This window comes from Enhydra lutris, unplaced genomic scaffold (assembly GCF_002288905.1).
Source record: "Enhydra lutris kenyoni isolate GAN:26980312 unplaced genomic scaffold, ASM228890v2 scaffoldscaffold44, whole genome shotgun sequence".
Lineage (NCBI taxonomy): Eukaryota > Metazoa > Chordata > Mammalia > Carnivora > Mustelidae > Enhydra > Enhydra lutris.
In genome coordinates this window covers 222,159-246,061 of record NW_019154128.1, presented here as the reverse complement: position 1 = coordinate 246,061, position 23,903 = coordinate 222,159, and the positions used below count along the sequence as shown (strand labels likewise).

General features: G+C 40.0%; 2 protein-coding genes across 3 annotated transcripts in view; one reads left to right on the top strand and one right to left on the bottom strand.

The window, feature by feature from the left end:
• LOC111155895 (septin 10) overlaps window positions 1-17,496 on the bottom strand; it is a 69,875-nt gene extending 52,379 nt beyond the window's left edge. The window contains exon 1 of one of the 2 annotated variants that reach the window (XM_022516354.1): window positions 17,311-17,496. In XM_022516354.1, the coding sequence (XP_022372062.1) occupies window positions 17,311-17,337 (27 nt within the window). In that variant the 5' untranslated portion in view covers window positions 17,338-17,496. The remainder of the gene's footprint in view (window positions 1-17,310) is intronic. The other variant, XM_022516353.1, reaches the window with a different exon arrangement.
• A 596-nt stretch (window positions 17,497-18,092) lies between these two features.
• On the top strand, window positions 18,093-22,425 carry LOC111155875 (sosondowah ankyrin repeat domain family member C). Its single transcript, XM_022516320.1, has one exon. It carries the CDS (start codon window positions 18,159-18,161, stop codon window positions 19,785-19,787), a length of 1,629 nt encoding a protein of 542 aa, XP_022372028.1. The 5' UTR covers window positions 18,093-18,158; the 3' UTR covers window positions 19,788-22,425.
• Window positions 22,426-23,903: the final 1,478 nt, after the last annotated feature.

Genomic DNA, 23,903 nt, shown 5'->3' with positions numbered 1-23,903 from the left:
TTCATTTCATTATGTAGTCAACAATACAGGGTATTAACACTTTTTAAGTGTTTGTCAATTTGATAGGCAAACACTGACATCTTAATTTGATGTCCAGTATTCTCAACACTTTTTCAGCATATTTTCATAAATCATCAGTTCATGTTTTTTGCCATTTGCCCATCAGGGTATCCCTTTTTTGCTCTCTTATTAACAAAAGCTGTTGGATATAACCCTGTACTTGCGATATGTATTACAAATATCTTTTCCTGATCTGTCACTGACCTTTTCAATTTTCATAGAGCCCAATTTATCAATCCTTGCCTTTATGGTTTCTTCCCTAAACAAAATGATTAAAAAATCTTTTCACACCCTGAGGTTTAAATAAAATGAATCTAAATTTTTCCCAAGTTCTTTTAGGGTTTCAGGTCTTACACATAAGTTTTTATTTAGGCTGTCTTAAAATTACTTTCTAGCACTGTGTGAGTCAAGGCAATCTGACTTTTCCCCAACATCCTTAGCCTACTACTCCGTCAAGGGACATTCAAACATCCATAGTCTGTTTTAGGGAAATGAAACCCCAAGGGAAAAATTAGAATGTATGAATGGACTAGAGAAGCCAATCTGACAGAGTGAGGAGAAATTACTGAAGGACTAGGGCTGCCTAGCCAGAGTGGAATGGCTGTCTAATAAGAGTGAAAGGATTCAGCTACTGCCCTCCCCAGGGCAGTAGTTGTGGGGGGGGGGGGGTGAGGGAGGGGAGTGTGGCAGTTCAAACAGTGATACAGTCATCAACTGGTCAAACAGTAGGCCAATTTCTGCACTGAGTGGGAAACAAAAATAATGATCTTCTAAGGTCTCTTTCAACTCAATTTTATGACTGTATGCCTATGAGCAAGGAAATGAGGAAGAAGTATGTGATGTGTTAGAGAATGAAGAATGAGTCATGGAAACTGCATGCTCAGACAAAGGGAAGTAAGGAAAGGCACAACAAAACTGCTAGTTGGTGAAAAGACTTCTTGAAACTAAATCTCAAGGCTTAATTAAATGAAAAGTAGACAGCTTGATTCCTGGGAGAAGGAGTATGTTCCATGCAGACTAGGTGACAAAAGAGCCAATCAAATTTTAAAAGTCATTCATTTCACCCAGGAAAAGCAAATGGGAAAAGGAGCTGAAGAAGGGGGAAGGCAAAAGAAACTCATTAAAAAGACTTAAAATTGAAAAGGAATATCTCAGGAAAAAAAGAATACTGAGGAATCAGGTGAAGACGATCAATACACAACTGCTTTTTAATTGTCCCACAAATGCACACCATACTTACTAAAAGGACTTCCATATTCAGGACAGAAATCCCCAGGCACTGAGGATCAAAAGTGAATAAGTAATATCCTTGCAATTTAAATTTTAGTACAGTGAAAAAAACAGTCTTTCAGTTTATGAACAGGACACAACGATAGCTCAGGGTATAATGAACCCTGCATGGTCAGAGAAGATACTGCCAAGAAAAGGCTTGAGCATGAGGTGCCTGGGTGGCTCAGTGGGTTAAAGCCTCTGCCTTCAGCTCGGGTCATGATCCCAGGGTCCTGGGATCGAGCCCCACATCAGGCTCTCTACTCAGCAGGGAGCCTGCTTCCTTCTCTCTCTGCCTCTCTGCCTACTTGTGATCTCTGTCTGTCAAATAAATAAATAAAATCTTTAAAAAAAAAAAAAAAAGGCTTGAGCAAAGACTTGAAGGAGAAATACAAATATTCCTAGCCAATGGGAAAAGAAAATAGAGGAACTGATATGTGCAAAATATGCAAGTATACTTGGAATGGATGGAAAACAGCAGTAAGCTCATTATCATTTAAGCCTAAGGAGGCTTAAGGTTAAGTACAAGGAGGACAGAAAAGGTGAGCCTGGACAAGGCAAGGAGGGCAGGCGGCTGAACATCCACTGTGCCTTAACGTGAAGGCCTGCCCACCTTCAAGTGTCTTGACCTAAGATAATCTGGTAGATGTTACTGTGAGGCAGGAAAGAAAATGAGATAAATCAGCATACGTTTGATGCAATTTTGGAAATGCTGAGTTTAAGGTTCCCCTCTGGATCTCTCAGAGTCTAATCACCCAAATCTTTAGTCAAGTATATAATCAATCTAGGGTAATTTTTTATGATTATTAAAAAATACAGTGATAATTCTCATTTCTAAGTTTCCACTGATTCTCTAAGACTGGAATTCATCCATATCGGTAATTCTTCTACATTTTAGAGCACTAAAAAACTTAGCCTAACTCACTTAGCCAGTCAGTCTTACTTTTTAGACTGAACATAGTTAATGCTGTATTACACTACTAGTAGGCTGCAGTTTAGAAGGTAGTTTCCATTTTTATAAGTCAGAAAAAGAAATATTTTTTTAAAAAAGGAAAAAGTGGGACACCTGGGTGGCTCAGTGGGTTAAGCCTCTGCCTGCCTCTCTGCCTACTTGTGATCTCTCTCTCTGTCAAATGAATAAATAAATCTTAAAACAATAAAAAAATAATTAAAAAAAGGAAAAAGTTGCATATGAAAGTCTATATTGAAATACTATGGGGAATATTATCACAACAATTGGAAGCAATAATTATGAAAATTAAGAGAAATGATATGATGTGAGATTAAATGACAAAATAAGAATTTAAGACTGCACTGACATCATGGTTACAAGTTATTTACATATGAACAAGCATAAAGAGTTTGATTCTTAGAAGGAGGAGAATAAATATTACCTTTTTTTATTGATATCCATTAATAGTATCACTTATATGAGCTTAAAGACTGAAATAAAAAAAGAAATAAATATTTTTTAAATACCTATAAAAAGGCATTTATTCAACAGATATGTATTAAGTGACTACTATATTCCAGGAACTGTCCTAGGTACAGGGGAAGTATAACTTAACAAAACAGAAAAAAGTCCAGGCTATCAGCAAGCTTCCATTCCAGTTAGGGGAAGACAGACATAAAGCATATGCTGTGATAATAGGTTCCATACTATAAGGGGTGTCCATTAATGACAGTAAGCCTTGAAACAAAGCTCCCACAAATCCCCTCTGGGAAAAGTTTGGTCACACGTAAAATTGGTAAAATATTACTATACTCTGACTAAATTAACAAATACATAAGGAAGGCTTAATCCTTCCTAACCTAAGAAAAGCAATGGGCAGAACTCTCTAGGGAACTGTGAAACAAGACACAAGCAATAAATAAGTGAAAATTTTTATTATTCCTCTTTCATCTGTACTAACAAAGAGGAATATTATGTTGTGATGATGCCCTGTTCCCTCTGTAGGGCAATCCTTTTTCCCTGGGCCATACTCTCCTTTGGTACCATGGCCTCTCTAAGGTCCTACAGGATCTGACCACCATCTATCTATCTCTCCAGCTTCATCTTGTTCTTGATGCCCCCACTTTGGGCATGTTTTCAGACACGCCAAAGCTGCATGCCACCACAGGAAGGCGCTTTGCAACTGTCACTCCATCTGCCTGGATACCCTTACCATCCTTGGTCCCATACAAAAGTTCCTCCTTTCAAGGAGCTTAGTGAAGAGGAGGCAATTAAAGAAGAAAGCAGAATATGGTCAATGTTAGGAATGGAAGAGAGAGATGTGATCCAGAGCAGTCAAAGGGATAATGGGGAGAAGGGAAGATTTCCAACAAGATGCAAACACAATTCAATGGAGAAAGGACAGTCTTTTTTTTAAAAAATGGTGCTGGAACAATTAGACTCCCATATGCAAAAAAAAAAAAAAAAAAGAAGAAGAAGAAGAAGAAGAAGAAGGAGGAGGAGAAGAAAAAGGAACCTTGTAGAACCTTGTACCATATATAAAAATTAACTCAAAACAGACTGTAGACCTAAAATTTATGGCCTCAGTTTAGGTTAGACAAAAATGTCTTAGCTACAATACCAGAAGTGTGATCCATAAAGAAAAAAATGATAAATTGAATCTAACAAATGAAAAAATTTCTGTTCTTCAAAACACACTATTAAGAGAATGCAAACACAATACACATACTTTGATGACACATTTTTAAGTCATTTATCTCATAAAGGACATATATGAGAAATACATATATATTTAAAACTTGTACAACTCAATAATTATACAAGAACTTAATTTTATAAGTGGGTAAAGTTTTGAACACACACTTCACCAAGAATATAGGGATGGCAAATAAGCATATGACAAGATGCTCAACATCATCAGTCATTAGGTAAAGCCAAATCACGAGATATCACTATATACCTATCAAAATGACCTTTTAAAAAACTGACACCACCAGTAAAGATGCAGAGCAACATGTCATTACTGGTGGAATACAAACTGGTACAAACATTTTGGAAAACAGTTTGACAGTTTCTTAAATTAAATAAACACCATTCCACTCAGCAATCTTACTCCAAGATATCAACCCAGATGAAATAAAAAATTATATTCACATAAAAACCTGTATGTGAATGTAACCAGTAACTTCATTTAAAACTATTAAAACTGGAAACAGCCCAAATGTTCCTCAAATGGAGAAAGAATGAACAAACTCAACTGTGACACATCCATACAATGGAATAATACTCAGCAATAAAAAGGAACATAAAACAGGGACAAATCTCAAAAGTATTATATTCAGTGAAAGAAGCCAGCTCAAAAGCTACAGCAATTCCATACATAGGACACTCTGGTAAAGGCAAAACAATAGGGGCAGAAAACTGATCAGTGATTGTCAGAGATTAGGAGAAAGACAACAAAGCATAAAGGAATAGGGGGTTGGATGGTTTTATACCTTTGATTGTGGTTGCGGATACATAACTGTATGTGTTCATCAAAATTCATGGAACCTTGTATTAACAAAGGGTAAATTTCACTACACATATATTATACCTCAACAAAAAAAAGTAATGAAGACATAACAATTTTCTAACTAAACATAAGGAAGCAATACATGGGAAAGCAGTTGCTAACAAAAACTTAGAACATCTGAGGATAAACTAAGTAATTAAGACAACATATCTGTAAGTAACAAAAAAAAAGTATACATCAAAATAAGCAAATGCAAAAGGCGATTAAAAATTTTCTCCAACTATTCAAATTACAACTCAGCATTAGGTTCTTTTTGGCTCTCAGAGTTATGTGGAAACTGTAAACTATATTTCTATTCTATACAACAGAATCTCTGTTACTATACGACAAGCAGCCTATCTTCTCCCAAAACAGAGAGCCCTAGAAATGATCTCAATGGTCCATGTCACAGTAGAGAAGAGTTAACATGACATCAGTATAAATGTACAGCTTAAGAAGGCTGTTAGAATTAACTGCTTATAGTGGTAACAGATGCAAACTGCTGGAACACAAAGTAACTGCCGAAGCCCTGTACGAAGAGGTACAACAACATGAACAAAACAAGATTTCTCTGGGAGCACCTGGGTGGCTCAGTTGGTCAGGCATCTACCTTCGGCTCAGGTCATGATCCTGGAGTCCTGGGATCGAGTCCTGCATCAGACTCCCTGATCAGCAGGAATTCTGTTTCTCCCTCTTGTTGCTCACCCCACTCCTGCTCTCTCTCTCTCTCTCTCTCTCTGCCTCTCTCAAGTGAATAAATAAAATCTTTAAAAACCAAACAAAAAACAAGATTTCTCAACAAAATTTGAGAAAGTTAACACTCATCCTTCCAAAATGGAGTAAGAGTACTTAGCTCCTGGGGTTAGGAAATAAATGTGGTAATACAACCAAAGTAATTGTCATAGTGAACGCACTTTAGCATTTGGTAGCATTCAATTATGCTGGTGGATAATATACTCAAAGCAGCAAAGGAGAAATCCATATAAAAATATATCTAGAGGGGCACCTGGCTGGCTCAATCGGTTAAGCGTCCAACTCTTGCTTTCCATGGTCTCAGTCATGGAATCCCAGCCTAAGCCCAGTTGGGCTCCATGTCAGCACAGAGTCTGTCTGAGATTCTCTTTCTCTCTCTGCCCCTCCTGTTCATGTTCTCTCTCTCTCTTGTAAACAAATAAATACATCTTTAGACAAAAATTTAAAAAGTATCCTAAATACTTTAACGTTTGCAAATATCTTTAGAGGTTACTAGGCCACTAAAAGAAATAAAAATATGTCCAAAGAAATTGGAAGTAATGGCTAAATTTATCTTTAGTTTTTACAACTATACCTCAAAAATTTTGAAGGGAATTTTTCATGATTAGTCAATATAATTAAAAGGCATCTCATGTTCTTTTAAGATTGAATATACAGACTGAGTCTGAAATACCGAATCTTCCTTCTACCTAAAGTATCTAGTAGCCAGTTCTTCTAATCTATGGCCATCTCTTCCTTTAATATTTAGCTCAATATTGAGCTTTTGCAAAGTCTTCACTATATAACTTAAAACTAGTACAAATCATAATCTTACTAATAGGTTTTATTTTCCAAAAGTTCATTTTAGTAATAAGCTTTTTGAATTTAGAATACAGTTTCCATTAGAAACAATATTATAAATGGAGTTCAGGTCCTGAGTAGGTTCACAAATGCCTCATTTATTTACCTATGATATACAAACAATTTATAGTCCGAGATTAAGTTTTCAAATCCAGCAGCTAACCAAGAAAAAAGCATATTTGTTGCCCTCTTCCTAGAAAGACCAACTCTAGATCATGTATTCATTATGGAGATATTACCTAACCCACAGAAAGGTGGTAGATATCAGTTCTTGGGGAATGAAAAACCGCAAATTCAGTGGTCTGTAGCCCTCCCAAGCTCAACCTACCTAAAAGAATTATTCTTTGGTATTGAATTCCTCTTATCAGGGAGAACTTAAAGTTATTTGGTTAATTAGAATAATTAATTTTAAGAAATTAATTAAATCTCCTATTAACTAAACTTGATTTAAATTTAATTTTTCTCCTTAAGGGGCAATGATGAAAATAAAAGGTAGAGAAATACTACTCTAGATAAACCTTGAAACAGGCTATGTTTGCCATTTTGTCTTTTTCCACCTTGCTTTTGCAGCACTCTCCCATGCTGTTCTGCCCACTCTAGTCTCTTCCCCCAGTCTGGCCCCAAATCAAAACTGCTCAGCTGTATTCACTCCTAATGGATTACCTTTCTGGATTCCATTAGGTATTAGGCATTAGGAAAGTGACCCACTGCCTTTCCAGAGCTAGCTATACTTTCACAAGAGAAGAAAAGACTTTTTAATAAGTGGATTTCATGCAGTATAAATGGGAAAATAATGAAGATCATATAGGTGGGGGATAATTCAGTGTCTCTTTGTTTTTGAAGCCCTGACTCACTGCTCTGCAGACTGGGCAGTACTAGCTACGATTTTTCAAACAGGAAAATATCTCATCCATGTATATAGGGCTACCCTAGTTAACAACTCCTCTTAAAACAAAGCTCCTTTTTAAAAAAGGCATCATTTTATTTTCAAAAATCAATCAAGTGATTCTGGCTTAATTCACAGCTCAAAGTAATATTCTAGCTAAAGAGTATACATACAACTAGGCAAACTATTGCTATGCACTACTTATATTTGTCTATTAAAAAAACAGCATACAGATGACTCACAAAATATCTTTCTACATATATCAGAACAATAGGACTCCTTGGTGTCTCTATAAGCATAGCCCACACAGAGAGTAGGATAAACTTGACCTGGTTCTTAAGAGGAGAAGGGAAAGAAGATCTGAGATGTCTGATGATTCTCCCATCTTCTCTTTGGTAAACCCCTTGGTCATGTGACACTAGGATGCCTAAAACTAGCTGGAAGGGGCCGAGGCATCCATCATACCTGGCAAGGACTTGTAGAGTTGGGTCATCCTCCTGGTCTCAACCCACATCCAAATCTCAAGCACAACTGTCTCTTCTCCTTTCCCTTAACTATAGCCCCTTCTTCCTATGTACATATTACCTTGTTAAAGATACAGCATCATTTTAGTTTATATTTCAATTTAATACATTACCCTGATCTGACACCCCCAAAAAAACCCTAGGCCTCCTATATAAGTTCTACTTCTGGTCATAAGGTTTTTGGAACACAACTTTTGTTAACTAAATGATTACTATGCAATTTCTACTATACTGATGTATACCTTTCTGTCAGTTGTCTCAGGCCTAGATATCAGAGTACATAGGACTCTTTTTTTTTAAGATTTCATTTATTTATTTGACAGAGAGAGAGATCACAAGTAGGGAGAGAGACAGACAAGAAGGGGGTGGGGGGGAAGAAGGCTCCCTGCTGAACAGAGAGCCGGATGCGGGAATCAATCCCAGGATCCTGGGATCAGGACCTGAGCTGAAGGCAGAGGCTTAACCCACTGAGCCACCCAGGTGCCCAAGAGTACATAGGATTCTTAGAATGGGAGAAGATGTGGGACAGCCTTAAATGGAACATGGCTCTATAGCCTTAGCTCTCCCCTATTCTTATCAGAGAAACTACCACCTTCTCTCACTTGAGTCTCCAAGCATCTTCCCTTGTAACAGAAGTAGGCGTGAAATTCTAAAGCCTGGGGTCATTCTCCTCAGTTTATATCTCCCCAAGGGTGAATTTCAAAAATCTTTCACATGCTGTTTGATTTTACCTTCCCTTCTAGTCTCAATACCCAGTCCACTTTTTAAAAATTCGCTCTGACAATTTGTTTACTCCAGAATTTAAAACTGTCTTAGTGTCTGATAAAAACAGACTGAAAGAAATCTGAAAATTCTAGAATTCCCAATGTAGTCAATTCATGTTTACTGAGAGAATATGGTAACCATGTTTCTCCAAACACAGAGTCTAAAGGGATCATGGTACTTAGATAATTGGTACTATCACAGAAAATCCAGGACTCAAGACTTTTCTAAGTAGTAAAACTATAATCACACACCTTCATTTGTCTATGATAATAAGGTTTGTAGCTAGCCATAGGGAAACCTATACATTTGATTTGACATTATTTAAGCAAATAAGGAAAAGGGGAGTGCCAAAATATAATTCTGAACAACTTTAAGACTAGCAAACAAAATTCACCTTCAAAATGTCATGTTCTGGAATAAACTGTTTCAGCTAAATTTTCAGTGAAAAATCTCAAGCCTTGCTGAGAAAAACAAAGGAAGAAGTTAATTTCAAATCAGTGTAACTGCCAAAGACAAAATTTGAAAGATAGGAAGGATATTAGAGCAAAATATGTACATTTACTACAAGTAATACTAACTGAGCCTGGTTACAGTCTACAAAATCATTTTTATTTTAAAGGTATTTAAAATGAGTTTTTAATCTTTTATTTATGTTACTGAGACTATAAGAAATGTGATTCTTATTTCTGTGATCTTTAAATCAGTAGTAGATACAAGTCTTACAAAGTGTTAAATAAATTTTTGAAATAAAGCATCGTTTAAATCAAACTTCCTTCCAGAAATGAGAAGAAAGTGTAAAAATCAAAGTTCTCACTGAGAGAGCTTTAAAAATCAGGTATTTTTATCAGGAGTACTTAAAATCTTAAGCAGAGAAAATTAGATTTAATATGGCTAAAAATGGGGGTTGATACATACTCTTGAAGAGAGGACATCTATTCTGTAGCAAAACATAAAATTTTAGGGGCGCCTGGGTGGCTCAGTGGGTTAAAGCCTCTGCCTTCAGCTCAGGTCATGACCTCAGGGTCCTGGGATCTAGCCCCAAATTGGGCTCTCTGCTCCACGGGAAGCCTGCTTCCTCCCCTCTCTCTGCCTGCCTCTCTACCTACTTGTGATCTATGTCTGTCAAATAAATAAATAAAATCTTTAAAAAAAAAAATCATAAAATTTTAAAAGCACTGTTCTTCCTCTTCTCCCACACACTAAAATACATAACATACATACATATGTAAATACATACATACGTACATACCAATACAAATAAGTAGTCTGGGACTATGTTAGATCAAAACCAGTCTGGGAATGTCTGAAAGGTATGACATTATCTGTGTCTAGCCTGGTGGAAGGTGGAGCTTCATGAAAGCATAAATGTAGACCAAGAAATAGCTCTTGGCTGCCTGTAAGAATTTATAATTTCTGCATTTAACATTTAACAAGAATAAAACTATTCAAGGTGAACTTATTTTCCATATAAAGAGTAATCAACATCCATCCTCAACAACATATAATCATGGCTATGAAGGATACAAAGAATATTACAGATTGCTCTTCCTGAAGACAGATCATTTAATAGAGGGGGAAAATGCAAGACTCATTAAAACTTAGTTGAATGCAGGGGCGCCTGGGTGGCTCTGTGATTAAGGCCTCTGCCTTCAGTTCAGGTCCTGATCCCAGAGTCCTGGGATGGAGCCTCACATCGGGCTCTCTGCTCAGCAGGGAGCCTGCCTCCTCCTCCTCTCTCTCTCTCTCCCTGCCTCTCTGCCTACTTGTGATCTGTCAAATAAATAAAAATCTTTAAAAAAAAAAAAAAAAAACTTAGTTGAATGCAAAAAGTTAAGCAATAATACAAAACTTAAGTTAGGAGGTATTACAAGGTAGCATCTAACTAAGTGGCAAATGAGCAGTACGACAGATTGTTAAAGATTAGGATTCTCTGGGAAAACTTCAGAGAAGGTGGGACAGAAACCGGGTATTTCATTATCCTGTAATGATTATAGGATCTGGATCAGTGGGAAAGAAGGATGTCTCTCCAGAAATACAACAAGGCATTGAGGTAGTAATTAATTTCAGGACATGAAAGTAAAGAATTATGAATCACAACTTCAAAATAGAAAATAAAACAAATGAGGAAAGACTCTATGATACAAACATTATCTTCAGTGAAGGATAACTAAAATAGAAACATAAATGAGTTCAGAAGCATTACAGCTGAAAGAGGAAATCACAAATGCAGATAAGAGTTGAAAAAAATTCAGACACCATTTAAAAGCTTTGGTAAGGATAATCTAGAAAAGTGAGAAATTCTAAGTGCTTTTCTCAACAAAAGGCAGTCAACATTATTTCAAGATCTACTATTGCAATCAGCAATAAATAATTATACCGTCAAGATCTCTTAAATGATAGCACTTACGCAATTACTAATAGGGGACATGCTGGAGACAGTGGTGAAACAATATGGCCAAGAGCAGATCTCACCATCACCAGTTGTAATTCCTTGAGCAAAATACGAAACTTGCCTGAATCTTGATATTGTCCTCTCTTAAAAAAAAAGTCTGAAAACCTGAGTACTAAGTGAAATTTAACATAGCTCTTTATAAAATAAATGTAGAATGAAAACGAAAACACAACATACCCAAATTTGTGGGACACAGCTAAAGCCGTGCTCTAAGGGAAATTCATAAAACGAAGCCCATATGTATTACAAAGGAAGAAAAGCCTCAAATCAGTGATCTAAAGTCTTCTCTCGAAAACTTAGAAAAGGAAAAACAAAATAAATAAAGAAGAAGCAAAAAAAAAAAAAAAGGAAATAAAGGTAAAACCAGAAATGTTATATTTAAAATAAGACAATAGAGAAAAATCAATAAACTAAAGCTGGTTCTTTGAAAAGACAAATAAAACTGACAAACTTCTAGCAAGATGAACCAAGAAAGGCAGAAGACACAAATTAACCTTATCAAGAATGTTACAGGGAATATCATTACAGACCCTGAAGATATCAAAATGATAATAACGGGAATATTATGAGCAACTCTACACATATAAATTTGACATCTTGGAAGGAATGGATCACAAAACCACCCATTAACAAAATTCACCCAATAAGAAATAATATTAATAGCCACATAAATACTAAGGAAATTAAATTTGCAAGTTTAAAGCTCTAAAAAAGAAACCTCCAGGTCCCAATGGTTTCACTGAAGGCTAGCAAACATTTAAGGAAGAATTAACAATTCTATACAATCGCTTCTAGAAAAAAAAAAAAAAAAAAAGGAGGGAACACTTCTCAATTAATTTTATGAAGTTATTCCTCTGATACCAGACAAAGACAATACCAAAAACCTATAGACCAATATACCTCATGAACTGATAAAACATCTACAAAAAAAAAAATCTACATCTGTGACAGAAGACTGAATGCCTTCCTCTAAACAACACAAACAAAGCAAGGACATTTATTCTTACCACTCTTATTCAAATAATGCTACAAATCCTAAGCAGCACAAATGAAGCAGCAAGAAAAGGCAAACAGACTAGAAAGAAAGAAATAAAACTGTCACTATGTGTTAAATGATACAATTTTCTATGAAGACCATCCCAAGGTATCTACTAGGAATCCCAATTCCAAGAATAAATGAATTCAGCAAGGTCAAAGGACACATGATAAACATACAGAAATCAACTGTATTTCTACATGTTAAAAATGAATATGTGGATGATGAAATTAAAATATAACTTAAAATTGCTTAAAAAATGAAATGGGTGTAAATCTAACATGCAAGACTTGTATGCTGAAAGCTACATAATGCTGATGGAAGAAATGAAAGAAAATATAAAGAAATGGGGAGAGAGGGGTGCCTGGGTGGCTCAGTGGGTTAGGCCTCTGCCTTCGGCTCAAGTCATGATCCCAGGGTCCTGTGATCGAGCCCCGCATCGGGCTCTCTGCTCAGCGGGGAGCCTGTTTCCTCCTCTCTCTCAGCCTACCTCTCTGCCTGCTTGTGATCTCTGTCAAATAAATAAATAAAATCTTTTAAAGGGGCGCCTGGGTGGCTCAGTGGGTTAAGCCGCTGCCTTCGGCTCAGGTCATGATCTCAGGGTCCTGGGATCGAGTCCCGCATCGGGCTCTCTGCTCAGCAGGGAGCCTGCTTCCCTCTCTCTCTCTCTCTCTCTGCCTGCCTCTCTGTCTACTTGTGATCTCTCTGTCAAATAAATAAATAAAATCTTTAAAAAAAAAAAATCTTTTAAAAAAAAGAAAGAAATGGGAAGAGATACCATGTCTGCAAGTTGGAAGACTCAACATACTAGAGATTTCAATTACCCTTAAATTGATACACAGATATAATGTAATCCCTATCAAAATCCAAACAAAATTCTTTGTAGATATAGACCAGACTATTCTAAAATTTACAATGAAAGGCAAAGATACTAGAATAACCAAAATAATTTTTGAAAAAAACAAGAATAGGGGCGCCTGGGTGGCTTAGTCGACTAAGCATCTGCCTTTGGCTCAGGTCATGATCCCAGGGTTCTGCGACGGAGCCCCGTGTCAGATTCCCTGCTCGGAGATAGCTCTGTCTCTTTCAAATAAATAAAATAAATTTTAAAATCTTCAAAAAGAAAAGAAAAAAAAGAAGAGCAAAGTGAGAGGTATCAGTCTACTCTATTTCAAGGCTTATATAGCTACAAGAATCAAGACTGTGTGCTAGTAGTGACCCAGAAATAGATCCACACAAATATACTCAACAGCTTTTTGACAAAGAGCAAAAGCAATTCAATAAAGAATAGATAGCATTTTTAACAAATGGTGTTAGATAAGCAACCATAAGTCAAAAAATGACACGATCTAAGTTTTACACCTTACACAAAAATTAACTCAAAACAGGTCATGGGCTTGGAACTCCTCAGTGGCTCACTCAGTTAAGAATCCAACCCAATTTCAGCTCAGGTCATGATCTCAGGGTCATGAGATGGAGCCATGTAGCGGGCTCTACCCTCAGCAGGGAGTCCTGCTTGAGATTTCTCTTTCCCTCTCCCTCTGCCCCTCCCTCTGTTCACACTCTCTCTGTAAAATAAACAAATAAAATCTTTTTTAAAAAATGGGTCATGGGGCACCTGGGTGGCTCAGTGGGTTAAGCCTCTGCCTTCAGCTCAGGTCATGATCCCAGGGTCCTGGGATCGAGCTCCGCATCGCTCTCTCTGCTCAGCGGGGAGCCTGCTTCCTCCTCTCTCTCTCTCTCTCTCTCTCTCTGCCTGCCTCTCTGCCTACTTGTGATCTCTGTCTGTCGAATAAATAAATAAAATCTTAAAAAAAAAAATGGGTCATGGGCTTAAATGTAAAATAATAAACTTTAAAACTTTTAGGAAAAAGATGAGAAAACGTTTGGGATCTAGGATTAGGCAAAGAGTTCTATAACTTCACACCAAAAGAATAATACATTGGAGGAAAAATTGTTAAAATGGATTTCATCAAAATTAAAAACGTTTGCTCTGCAAAGGAGTCTTTTAAGAGGACAAGAAAAAAAAGCAATAGGCTGAGAGAAAAGATTTGCAAACTACATGTCAAGAAAGGACAGGCACCAGACATATATCTAACAAAGGAAAAAAAAACCTCTAAAATCAACAGTAAAAAAATCCAGTTAGCAAATGGGCTAAAGAAATGAAGAGACATGGGGGCGCCTGGGTGGCTCAGTGGGTTAAGCCTCTGCCTTCGGCTCAGGTCAGGATCTCAGGGTCCTGGGATCGAGCCCCACATCAGCCTCTCTGCTCGGCAGGGAGCCTGCTTCCCTTCCTCTCTCTCTGCCTACCTCTCTGCCTACTTGTGATCTCTGTCTGTCAAATAAATAAAATCTTTGAAAAAAAAAAAAAGAAAAAAGAAATGAAGAGACGTGCTGTGAAGAGCAGTAGGTGTTACAGGCAACTAATGAATTCTTGAACACTACATCAAAAACTAATGAACTAAAACTAATATGTTGGCTAACTGAACGTCATAAAAAAAAAGGAAAAAAAAGAAATGAGACATTTCACTGAAGAGGACATGCAGATAATAAATAAGCCCATGAAAAGATGCTAAACATCATTAACCACCATGCAAACGCAAATTAAATTAAGACCAGATACCTGCATAATACATAATACATATCTATACATATCTACCAAAATGTCTAAATAAAAAATAGGAACACTAAATGCTGATGGGGATGCGGGGAGACTGACCCCACATACATTGCTGGTGGGAATGTAAAATGGTGCAGAAACTCTGGAAAGCAGTTTTTTTTTTTTTTTAAGATTTTTATTTATTTATTTATTTATTTGACAGACAGAGATCACAAGTAGGCAGAGAAGCAGCAGAGAGGAGGAAGCAGGCTCCCTGCCGAGCAGAGAGCCCGATGTGGGGCTCTATCCCAAGACCCTGGGGTCATGACCTGAGCCGAAGGCAGAGGCTTTAACCCACTGAGCCACCCAGGCGCCCCATGGAAAGCAGTTTTAACAGTTTCTCATCAAAACTAAGCATGCAGGACAGTGGGTGGCTCAGGCAGTTAAGTGTCTGCCTTCAGCTCAGGTCATGATCCCAGGGCCTGGGATGGAGTCTGGCATCACGCTCCTTGCTCAGCGGGGAGCCTGCTTCTCCCTCTGTCTGCTGCTCTCCCTGCTCTCTCTCTCTCTCTCTCTAACAAATAAAATCTTAAAAACAAAAACAAAAACAAAAAAACCTAATAAACATGCAACCGCCATGTGAACCAGCAACTATACTCCTGGGCATTTATCCCAGAGAAATGAAGACTTATGTTACATGACATGTTACTGTACTGCAATGTTTATAGCAATATTATTCATAGTAGCCCAACAATGGAAACAACTAAGTGTTCCTCAAACAAAGTGTGATACATCCATACCACTGATACATCCATACTACTCAGCAATTAAAAGGCGCAAACTAATGACATGCAACGACCTGGATGAAATCTCCAGAGAATTTTTGCTCTGTGAAAAAAATCCAATCCAAAAAGGTTAGGTACCCTGTGATTCTGTTCTATAGCAGTCTTGAAATGAGAAAAGTATAGAAACAAAAAACAGAGTAGTGGTTGTCAGGGGTTAAGGTGGAAGTGGTATAGAAATGAAGTGGATGTGGTATAAATGGACAACCTGAGGGATCCTGTGGTGATGGCAAGTTCTCTATATTCTCAGCATCAATGGCAATGCCCTGGTTGTGGTCTTGTACTATAGTTTTGCAAGATGTTATTACTGAAGAAAACTGGATAAACAGTACAGGGGATTTCTATTATTTACCAACTGCACGATTACATCTGAATCCTCAATTACCTCAAAATAAAAGGTTTAATTAGAAAATAAAGGTAACATTATTGCAAAATAAGTACACCAACTCACAAGAAATACAATACCAATTAAATAAAGTGCTCTCTTTAGCTCAAGTTTAATTCTGAAGATCATTCTGAATCAGTTTATAAAACACAATTTCCTCATCTATATACCCACACCAAGGAACGGTAACACAGTTCAGACAGAAAAACAGAGTTTTCTGAACACGTAATAAAAGTGCAAAGAGATCTTGGGCTATCAGGAAGAAAAATCCTTATCCAAGCTCTATCAAAGAAGCTGGCTGTATAACTTCCACACATCACCTTACCTCTAAGGCTACAATCTGAAGTCTGTTCCTACTACCTAACTCAGGAAACTCCCAAACGTCCTGGTCTCAGGCCCCCAAAGAGCTTTCACTCACCTGGATTACAACCATTAATATTTACAGTATTAGTAATTAAAAGAACTTTTTTAAAAGACAGGTACACACATTAGGCTTCAGAAAGGTGAGGTCATCCCACCTCACATAGTCTCTGGGAAACTCAATGTATATTTAGAAAGAGGGTGAAAGGGCAAATAACTCCTGGGTATTGTTATGAAAATAACTGTGACCACACTTTGAGAACCACTGGCTTACTATCAAATGAGGTAAATATTTAAGTGATTTTAAAAGTATAAAACATTGAACAAATCATTGAACAAAACATACATTCTTTTATGTTCAAGGCTGCCAAGCCAGAAAAAAAAAAAAAAAAGCTCAAATCCTAATGGAGAACAACTAGGACAAGCGCACAGTTGGTAAAGAGAGGGAGCTTCTTCAAAGTCCAAGAAAGCTGGGCTCCAGTGAGTATGGTCAGGAAAAAGTGTACAACCGTAAACTACTACACTACTGTTGGACTGATCCGCTCCGCACGTCCAAAACCGTTATGAAAATGATGGACCCACAATCACTGTTTCAGATTTAACTTTGGGCGAGACAGGGAAGCAGTTGCAAAACTTCCAGCCACTCCAGCACCGCCTTCTCGGCGAGCTGTGGGGGTCCGCCCCGGGCCCCGCTTCTGGGAGCGAGGGACCGCCCCGCCCGGCGTCTCCCGCGCTACCGCAGGAGAAAGAGAACCCCTCCTCCCCAGCCGCGTCGGACCAGCCAGCCGCGGGAGCCCGGGGAGGACCAGGAGAGTGGGCAGTAGCGGCTGAGGAGGGGCGGGGCTCACAATCCCCGCCTGGACTGGCCGCGGCCGGGACTGGGCTGCGAGCTGCGAGCTGCGAGCTCCGAGCCCCGCGCTGAGGAAATTACGCTGTGACCCCGGGAAACGCGGGGCGGGGGTCCTGGGAGTCGGGCCCTGGGGAAGCAGGCAGTGCTGGGCAGCAGAGGGGGCGTGAGGGGTCGACCGAGACTCACCAGGTGCCGCGCCACCTCAGAGGTCATGGTCCCGAGCGAGAGCTGAACGAAGGCGGGGGGTCCCAGGGAAGCAGGGGGTCTCAGCCCCGGCCCCTGATCAGAGGGTCCAGAACACGAACCGAGCAAAGTGGGGCCGGGAAGAGTGGAACGCGCGGGGCACAGGCTGGAGGCGGGTATAACGGGCGGGGCCAGCCTCCGCTGGGGGAGGGGGCGGTATTATGGGGGGGTGCGTCCAGGAAAAGGGGAGGAGCCAAGCCAAGTGGCCTCAGTGACGCGAAGGCGCGGAGCGGGAGGGCGGAGGCCGCACGAGGCAGAGCGCGCGCCATTAGCCGCACAAAATCGTTCCGCGCGCGGGCGCGCGCGAAGCGAGTTTCTCAGAAGAGTGCCCCTCGACGTCTCAGAGAACGACATATCCATGCAGGGGGAGGGTGACTGGAGGAGGTTCGGGAGAAGATGTGAGGAAACAAATCTCCTCCGCCAGCGGAGAGCCGCGGGTACGTGCAGTGATTGCTGGCCCGTGCGAAGGCCGGAAGTGGGAGGGCCATGAGGCGGGGAGGGGGCGTGCCCGCCGGCGGCGGGCCGGAGCCGAACTAGCGGCCACCGCGGGGACCGGAAGTGGGCGGGCTCCGGGCGGAGTGAAGCCAGCGGGGCGGGGCCGGCGGGGGCGTGTTCTCCCGGGGCGCGGCCCCAGTAAGGCGGTGGTGGCGTCTCCCGCCACGGACGCCCAGGCGTGAATCCCGAGGAGCAGTACGATTCGACTCTACGTCGGTTAGAAGCCAGCGTTTTGAAGCCGGCCGAAATGGGGCCGGGTTAAACTGCCCGCCGCCGGACGAGCAGCGCGGCCAAGAATGGAACGGTCGGCGGAGCTCAGCCCCGAAGCCGTGCTGCGCTTCCTCTCGGAGCGCGGGGGTCGGGCCCCGCACGCCGAGCTGGTGCAGCACTTCAGGGGTGCCCTGGGCGGCGAGCCCGAGCAACGTACCCGCGCCCGCGCCCTTTTCAAGGAGCTGGTCAATGCCGTAGCCACGGTGCGCACCGACCCTGCCGACGGCTCTAAGTACGTGCACCTTAAAAAGAGGTTCTTGGAGGGGGCCACGTCGTCCGAAGCCGTGTCCCCACGGGACCTGCCGAGCATCTCGGTGACTGCAGAACCCGAATCCAGCAGCTGCTCCCTGGGGGCACCCGACGGCCTGGTCGAGACCCGGGAGAGCGGCCTGTGCCCAGAGGCGGCGTCCCCGAGTCCGGGTTGCGAGCCGAGCGATGGGGAGCCCCGGGCCGAAGCGCTTGGGCAGCCAAGCCCGGCCGGAGAGAGCCGGAATGGGCCGCCCTTCAACGGCGGGGCCCGGAGGAAAAACTCGCGGCGAGACGTGCAGACTCCCCCCCGGGGACCAGTCCCCGGGCCCAGCGAGGACCTAGCGCCCCCGCCCCACGGCTGCGGGGAAATGGACTCGGGCAGCTCCCCCGGGGGGGTGGCTACCCCAAAGTCTACCCGCCAGAACCTCCGGGACCTTGTGATGGGCAGCTCCCCGCAGCTGAAGAGGAGCGTTTGTCCAGGAGGGAGCAGCCCGGGGAGCTCCTCTGGGGGAGTACGTGGTAAAGGCGGGGGCGACTCAGACAGCGCATCGGTCGCTTCGTCCTCGGCAGAGGAGGAGAGCAGCGGCGGGGGTTCGGTGACGCTGGACCCTCTAGAACACGCGTGGATGCTCTCAGCCTCAGACGGCAAGTGGGACAGCCTGGAAGGGTTGCTCACCTGCGAGCCTGGCCTGCTCGCCAAGCGAGACTTCATCACCGGCTTCACCTGCCTGCACTGGGCCGCCAAGCATGGCAGGCAGGAGCTCCTGGCCATGCTGGTCAACTTCGCTAACAAACACCAGCTGCCAGTGAACATCAACGCCAGGACAAGCGGAGGCTACACTGCCCTGCACTTAGCTGCCATGCACGGGCACGTGGAGGTGGTGAAGTTGCTGGTGGGGGCTTACGACGCAGACGTGGACATCAGGGACTACAGTGGGAAAAAGGCCTGTCAGTACCTGAGTCAGAGCATCGCGGAGGAAATCAAGAACCTGGTGGGAGCCCTGGACGAGGACGATGGAGAGAGTGCCACTGGCAGCGGGGGTGGGCGCTGGAGGCTTTCAAAGGTGCTCCCTTCACACCTCATCACCTACAAACTCTCACACGTCCTGGAGGATGGAGGGGATCATCACCATCATCATCACCACCACCACCACCACCAATTGACTGAGGGATGGGCTGGAGGCAAAGCAAAGGATCCAGGTCGCAAGGCCTCCGGCAGCTCTAGTGGACGAATAAAACCCAGACTCAACAAAATCCGCTTCAGGACCCAGATCATCCACACTACACCCTCTTTCAGAGACCCGGAGCAGCCACTGGAGGAGGGGGAGGAGGAAGAGGAGGAACGGGCTCTTAAAGGTCACTCATCTTCATTCAAATTGAGGCCGAAATCCAATGTATTTGGGTAAAAATAATTTCGTTTAGAAAATTCTAGGTTTATTGGTCTTCAGGAATAGAATACACACTGTAGGCTAGTAAGTGAGACCAGAAAAGAGGCTAAATTCTGCATTCTTACCTGGGGAGTTGCAATGGCTGGAAGGAATTCCCCTAGCATTCTGGGTTAAGTAGGTTTCCAAGTGATTTCATCAAACCTGCCCTAGGCCTCTCTATCCTGTGCCACCCCTCTGACGTGGAGTCCCTGTTTCTGAGGACTGGGAATGTATTTAAATTGGGTGTACAGAATTGATAATTGAGGGTTCCTTTGATTTTACAATTACTGGATGCCATGCAAAATAAGGAATATTGCACTTTTATGTTTCTGTTTTTTAAAAGTGGTTACTCTTCCAAGGGCAACAAGGAGTGCAAGTTATAATGAAATTTTAAGTGAACAAAACTACATACTGCCTTGGTTTTTTGTTTTTTACTAATTGCATTTACTTTTTAAAATACTACTGCAGGTCAGGTCAAAGTTGAAAAGCGAAAATACTATTTAGTGAATAAAAATGGTATCCTGTTTATATTGTAAGTAGTGCTCAACTATTTTTTTAAAAAAGCAATTTCAACTCTAATCACTGAACTAAAGAAATAAGCAGTATTCATTTTTGAGGTAATCTGTAGTGTGGTTTCCTCTTAACTCTAGTATCATTGCACTCAGTGTTAAGGTACATTATTAATACAAAAATTATTTTATTTAAAGAGAACACTTAACCTATGGTACTTTTAAGTAAAACATTGCCTTTGGTTCTGATTCTCACTAATTTGTTTTGTTACTCTAAAAGTCTAAATTTGCCAGAGTTTTAATTCTAGGGATCATAAAACCATTGGTTCTATTTGACAAGACCCTGTTTGGTGGTACTTAGAAGTGAATTGCCTACAGAAGCTGTTTCTGATTTAGATGACTAGCAAAAATTGGCATAAATGTTAGTGAGCCTATGCTTCTGTGAAGTAATTATTAAATCAATGATTCTCACGTAAGGTACACTTTACTAATAAAGTACACTCATAGTCTGTGCTTTATAGCAATGTTTGCATATGTTTCTAATACTAAAGACTTTAAATTTTCCAGTGTTTCCTTGAATTTATTAGAGGCGTACAGTGAAATTATAGAAAAGCTGTGTAGTAAATCTACCCAGTTAAAAATAGCACTTTATAAAAGGGAAAAGAGGTGGAACTATTTCTTTATTTAAAAGCTGCTGGCTATTGAATTCTTTTTGTATATAAGTGGAAAAATACCTTTCATTAAGATTACAGAGTTAGTGTAGTTCTTAATCACATTTCATTCAAATTTGTTAAATGTCTATATAATTATTATAAAATTTAACTCACAAGCTTATTAAATCAATTTGTAACAAGATTCAAAACAACTTCCTGGGAGATTAATTCTCACAAGTTCTGCTCCCTTAGTCTTTTTGGTCTCCGAACTGCTGAAACTAAGTACCTGGAGCCCTTAGAGGTTAAGGAGTGAGTTAACAGCTTGCAGAGTGAATGAACCAGTATATAAATGGCACAGAACTGAAGGTTAGAGAGTTCTTAGATCTTTACCAGTTTTTAGAAATTTGTACCATGTGTGTCACACCTTTCTAGATAGCAATTGAATTTGTTTAAAGACATATCAGAAATATTCACATAAAATACATAAATTATTACCCATTTGTGTGGCTTTTGGTTTTTAGATTATGGAAGTAGGCTATGTACAATTGGGAAGCACTTTTAACCATACATATGGGTAAAAACAGTAATTTTGTATATTAGAGGTTCCTTGAAGATGAAAAGCAGTCATTTGTTTGGAATTATTTATATATATCTATACGTATCTCTCTCTTTCTCTCTCTATATATATATACCTGTATCTAGTGCAGAACAAGCTATATAACTTCCCACCGAGGAATCTTACATTTCATTGACATAAAAAGCTAAAATGAGCTATGGAATGTAGATACTTCAGAACCATCTAAATGTTCTATTGAGGTCGGTATTAATCTCAAAACGTATATATTAGTAACTAATTGCACAAAATCTATAATTTACTGGATCTTTAGAAGTTGAGTCAGTATTTCAGTTTGACCTGCTTTTCACACTAAAGATTTAACTTCCAATAAAATCTAACTTTAAATTTTCAAAAATCATTCCTAAGAGGAACCACTTCTAGCATTCCTTGTCATGATGTGCTTGTGTGCAATGAGTATAGCATTTTCAGCTACTTAAACTCTACATTCCTCTTCTTTTTCAGTTTCCAAATTGAGATTATTAAAAGCAAATGATATGTGTAATTTGATTTTATGGAGTTGTCTGCCGTTAATGGAAATAAGTATGTCAATTACTTAGATGTTTGTTGATACAAAACTGTGTGATATAGACAACCCAAGTATGTCCATGTGTTTCTTATAGGTACACTTGAAACTAGTGAATGTTTGGTCACAATTCTCTTCACTTTCATGGTGTGTAAAATGCAGCTAGTTTATATAACTTGAAAATCTGGTACTATTTTATTCATGACTGAAATCTTGGGAGTCCAGGATGCCTTGTCTCTTATTTTTTAAATGAGTGAAACTTTGGGAGTTTATAGAGTGTGTAATTTGTAAAAGTTTGTTTTGTCAAAATAAAAGGTTCACACTACATTTTTTCTCTGAATTGTCTAAATCACTGTAGCCCTTTATACTTCTTACCTGTGTAGTTTTTTATAGTTAACAGTGCCTTTTGAAGTTTCCATTTATTTGATCCCTTTCCTATCCCTTAAAGTTGTTAAGGGAATGAAGGTTGATGGCTCTTCAGGTTTACGAAGTAAATGGCAGCTAGCAAGATTTTAAGATTAAGTGCTTTTCTACAATATTTTCTGCACTTCAAATTGCCAATTTTGGGCAAAACAACTGTAGTTTGGCTTCAGTGTTGGAGGAATCAACTTGGACAAAAGGGGTAGTACCTTCACCACATTTAAAAAAAAAAAAAAAAGTATAGTTCACTCACACACCAACTAACCTGAACCCTTCCAACCCAGACAGATCTTAAACATATGGGAATGCCTTTTTTAATTTTCTTCAGTATCCATTTGCTTTGGTCATTAATGTGCTCATTTCCTCACCAAATAAATACTTTAATCTCTATTTTAACAAAATTCACCTCTATTCAGATGGCAAAAGGATATATGGGAAGACTTGATGTACTTTTCTGCCATTGTGCACCTGGGAAGATCCAATTATCATTGCTGCTGGGGATTTTTATTGTCACTCTTGCTTTATGACAACGTATAAAATATTTTTCCATATACCTGAAGGACTAAGTTTAATTTCTGTTTCTAGAATGACTTCTTTCCTGAGAAGTATGTATCTTAGAAGGATTCATTGAACGGCCCACTTGAAGGATCTTTGTATTTAGTCCTAGTGAAAAACTATATTTTGCTAAATAAATGGCAGTTTGGAGTTTCCTGGAAGTTAATCCTAAAAAATAAATACTCTGGGAATTTACTGCAAACCATTGTTCTTCAGTGATGAGTCAAACTTTCATGAATAACATTAGAAGTTAAGTTGGAAAATGACATTTTGTGGACTCATTTTTCAAGATTCAGAAGTAGAGTTGTTTGTGTCATATCTGATTATTTTCCTCTGAAGAATATCACTTTCATGTTATACTTTTTCTCCTTAATCTTTTCTTTAAAACTCAGTTTTGTCTTAGGAGTGGCTTCCCCATTCAGTTAAAAAATTGTCTCTTTTTCCACATTTATTGGTAAGGAATATTGGACAAGTCCCCACCCTCACACAATGTCTGGTGTGTTGGAGATAATGAGTGGGTATGTGTGGTTTGTTTTTTTTTTTTTTTTAGTGGAAAACACTATAAAATATAATGTCACATCATATGGATAATTTCAATGATACACATTTATGCCAAATATATTTTTCATAGGATCTGGCTCCTAACTGCTAGCCAACCACCTCATTTACAGATTAGCCAAAGAACAATCTTCCAACCCGGAGGTAAAATCTGCTTTAATAGGATTTTACTTTGAGAGCAACTTAAAAGATTTTCATGAGTAAATTTGATTATAAGAAAGTTTTACCTTACAAGTTGATTCAAGTACATAATCCCTAGGA

Coding starts and splice junctions, on each gene's coding strand:
- LOC111155875 (XM_022516320.1), top strand. CDS start 18,159: ATGGAACGGTCGGCGGAGCTCAGCCCCGAAGCCGTGCTGCGCTTCCTC.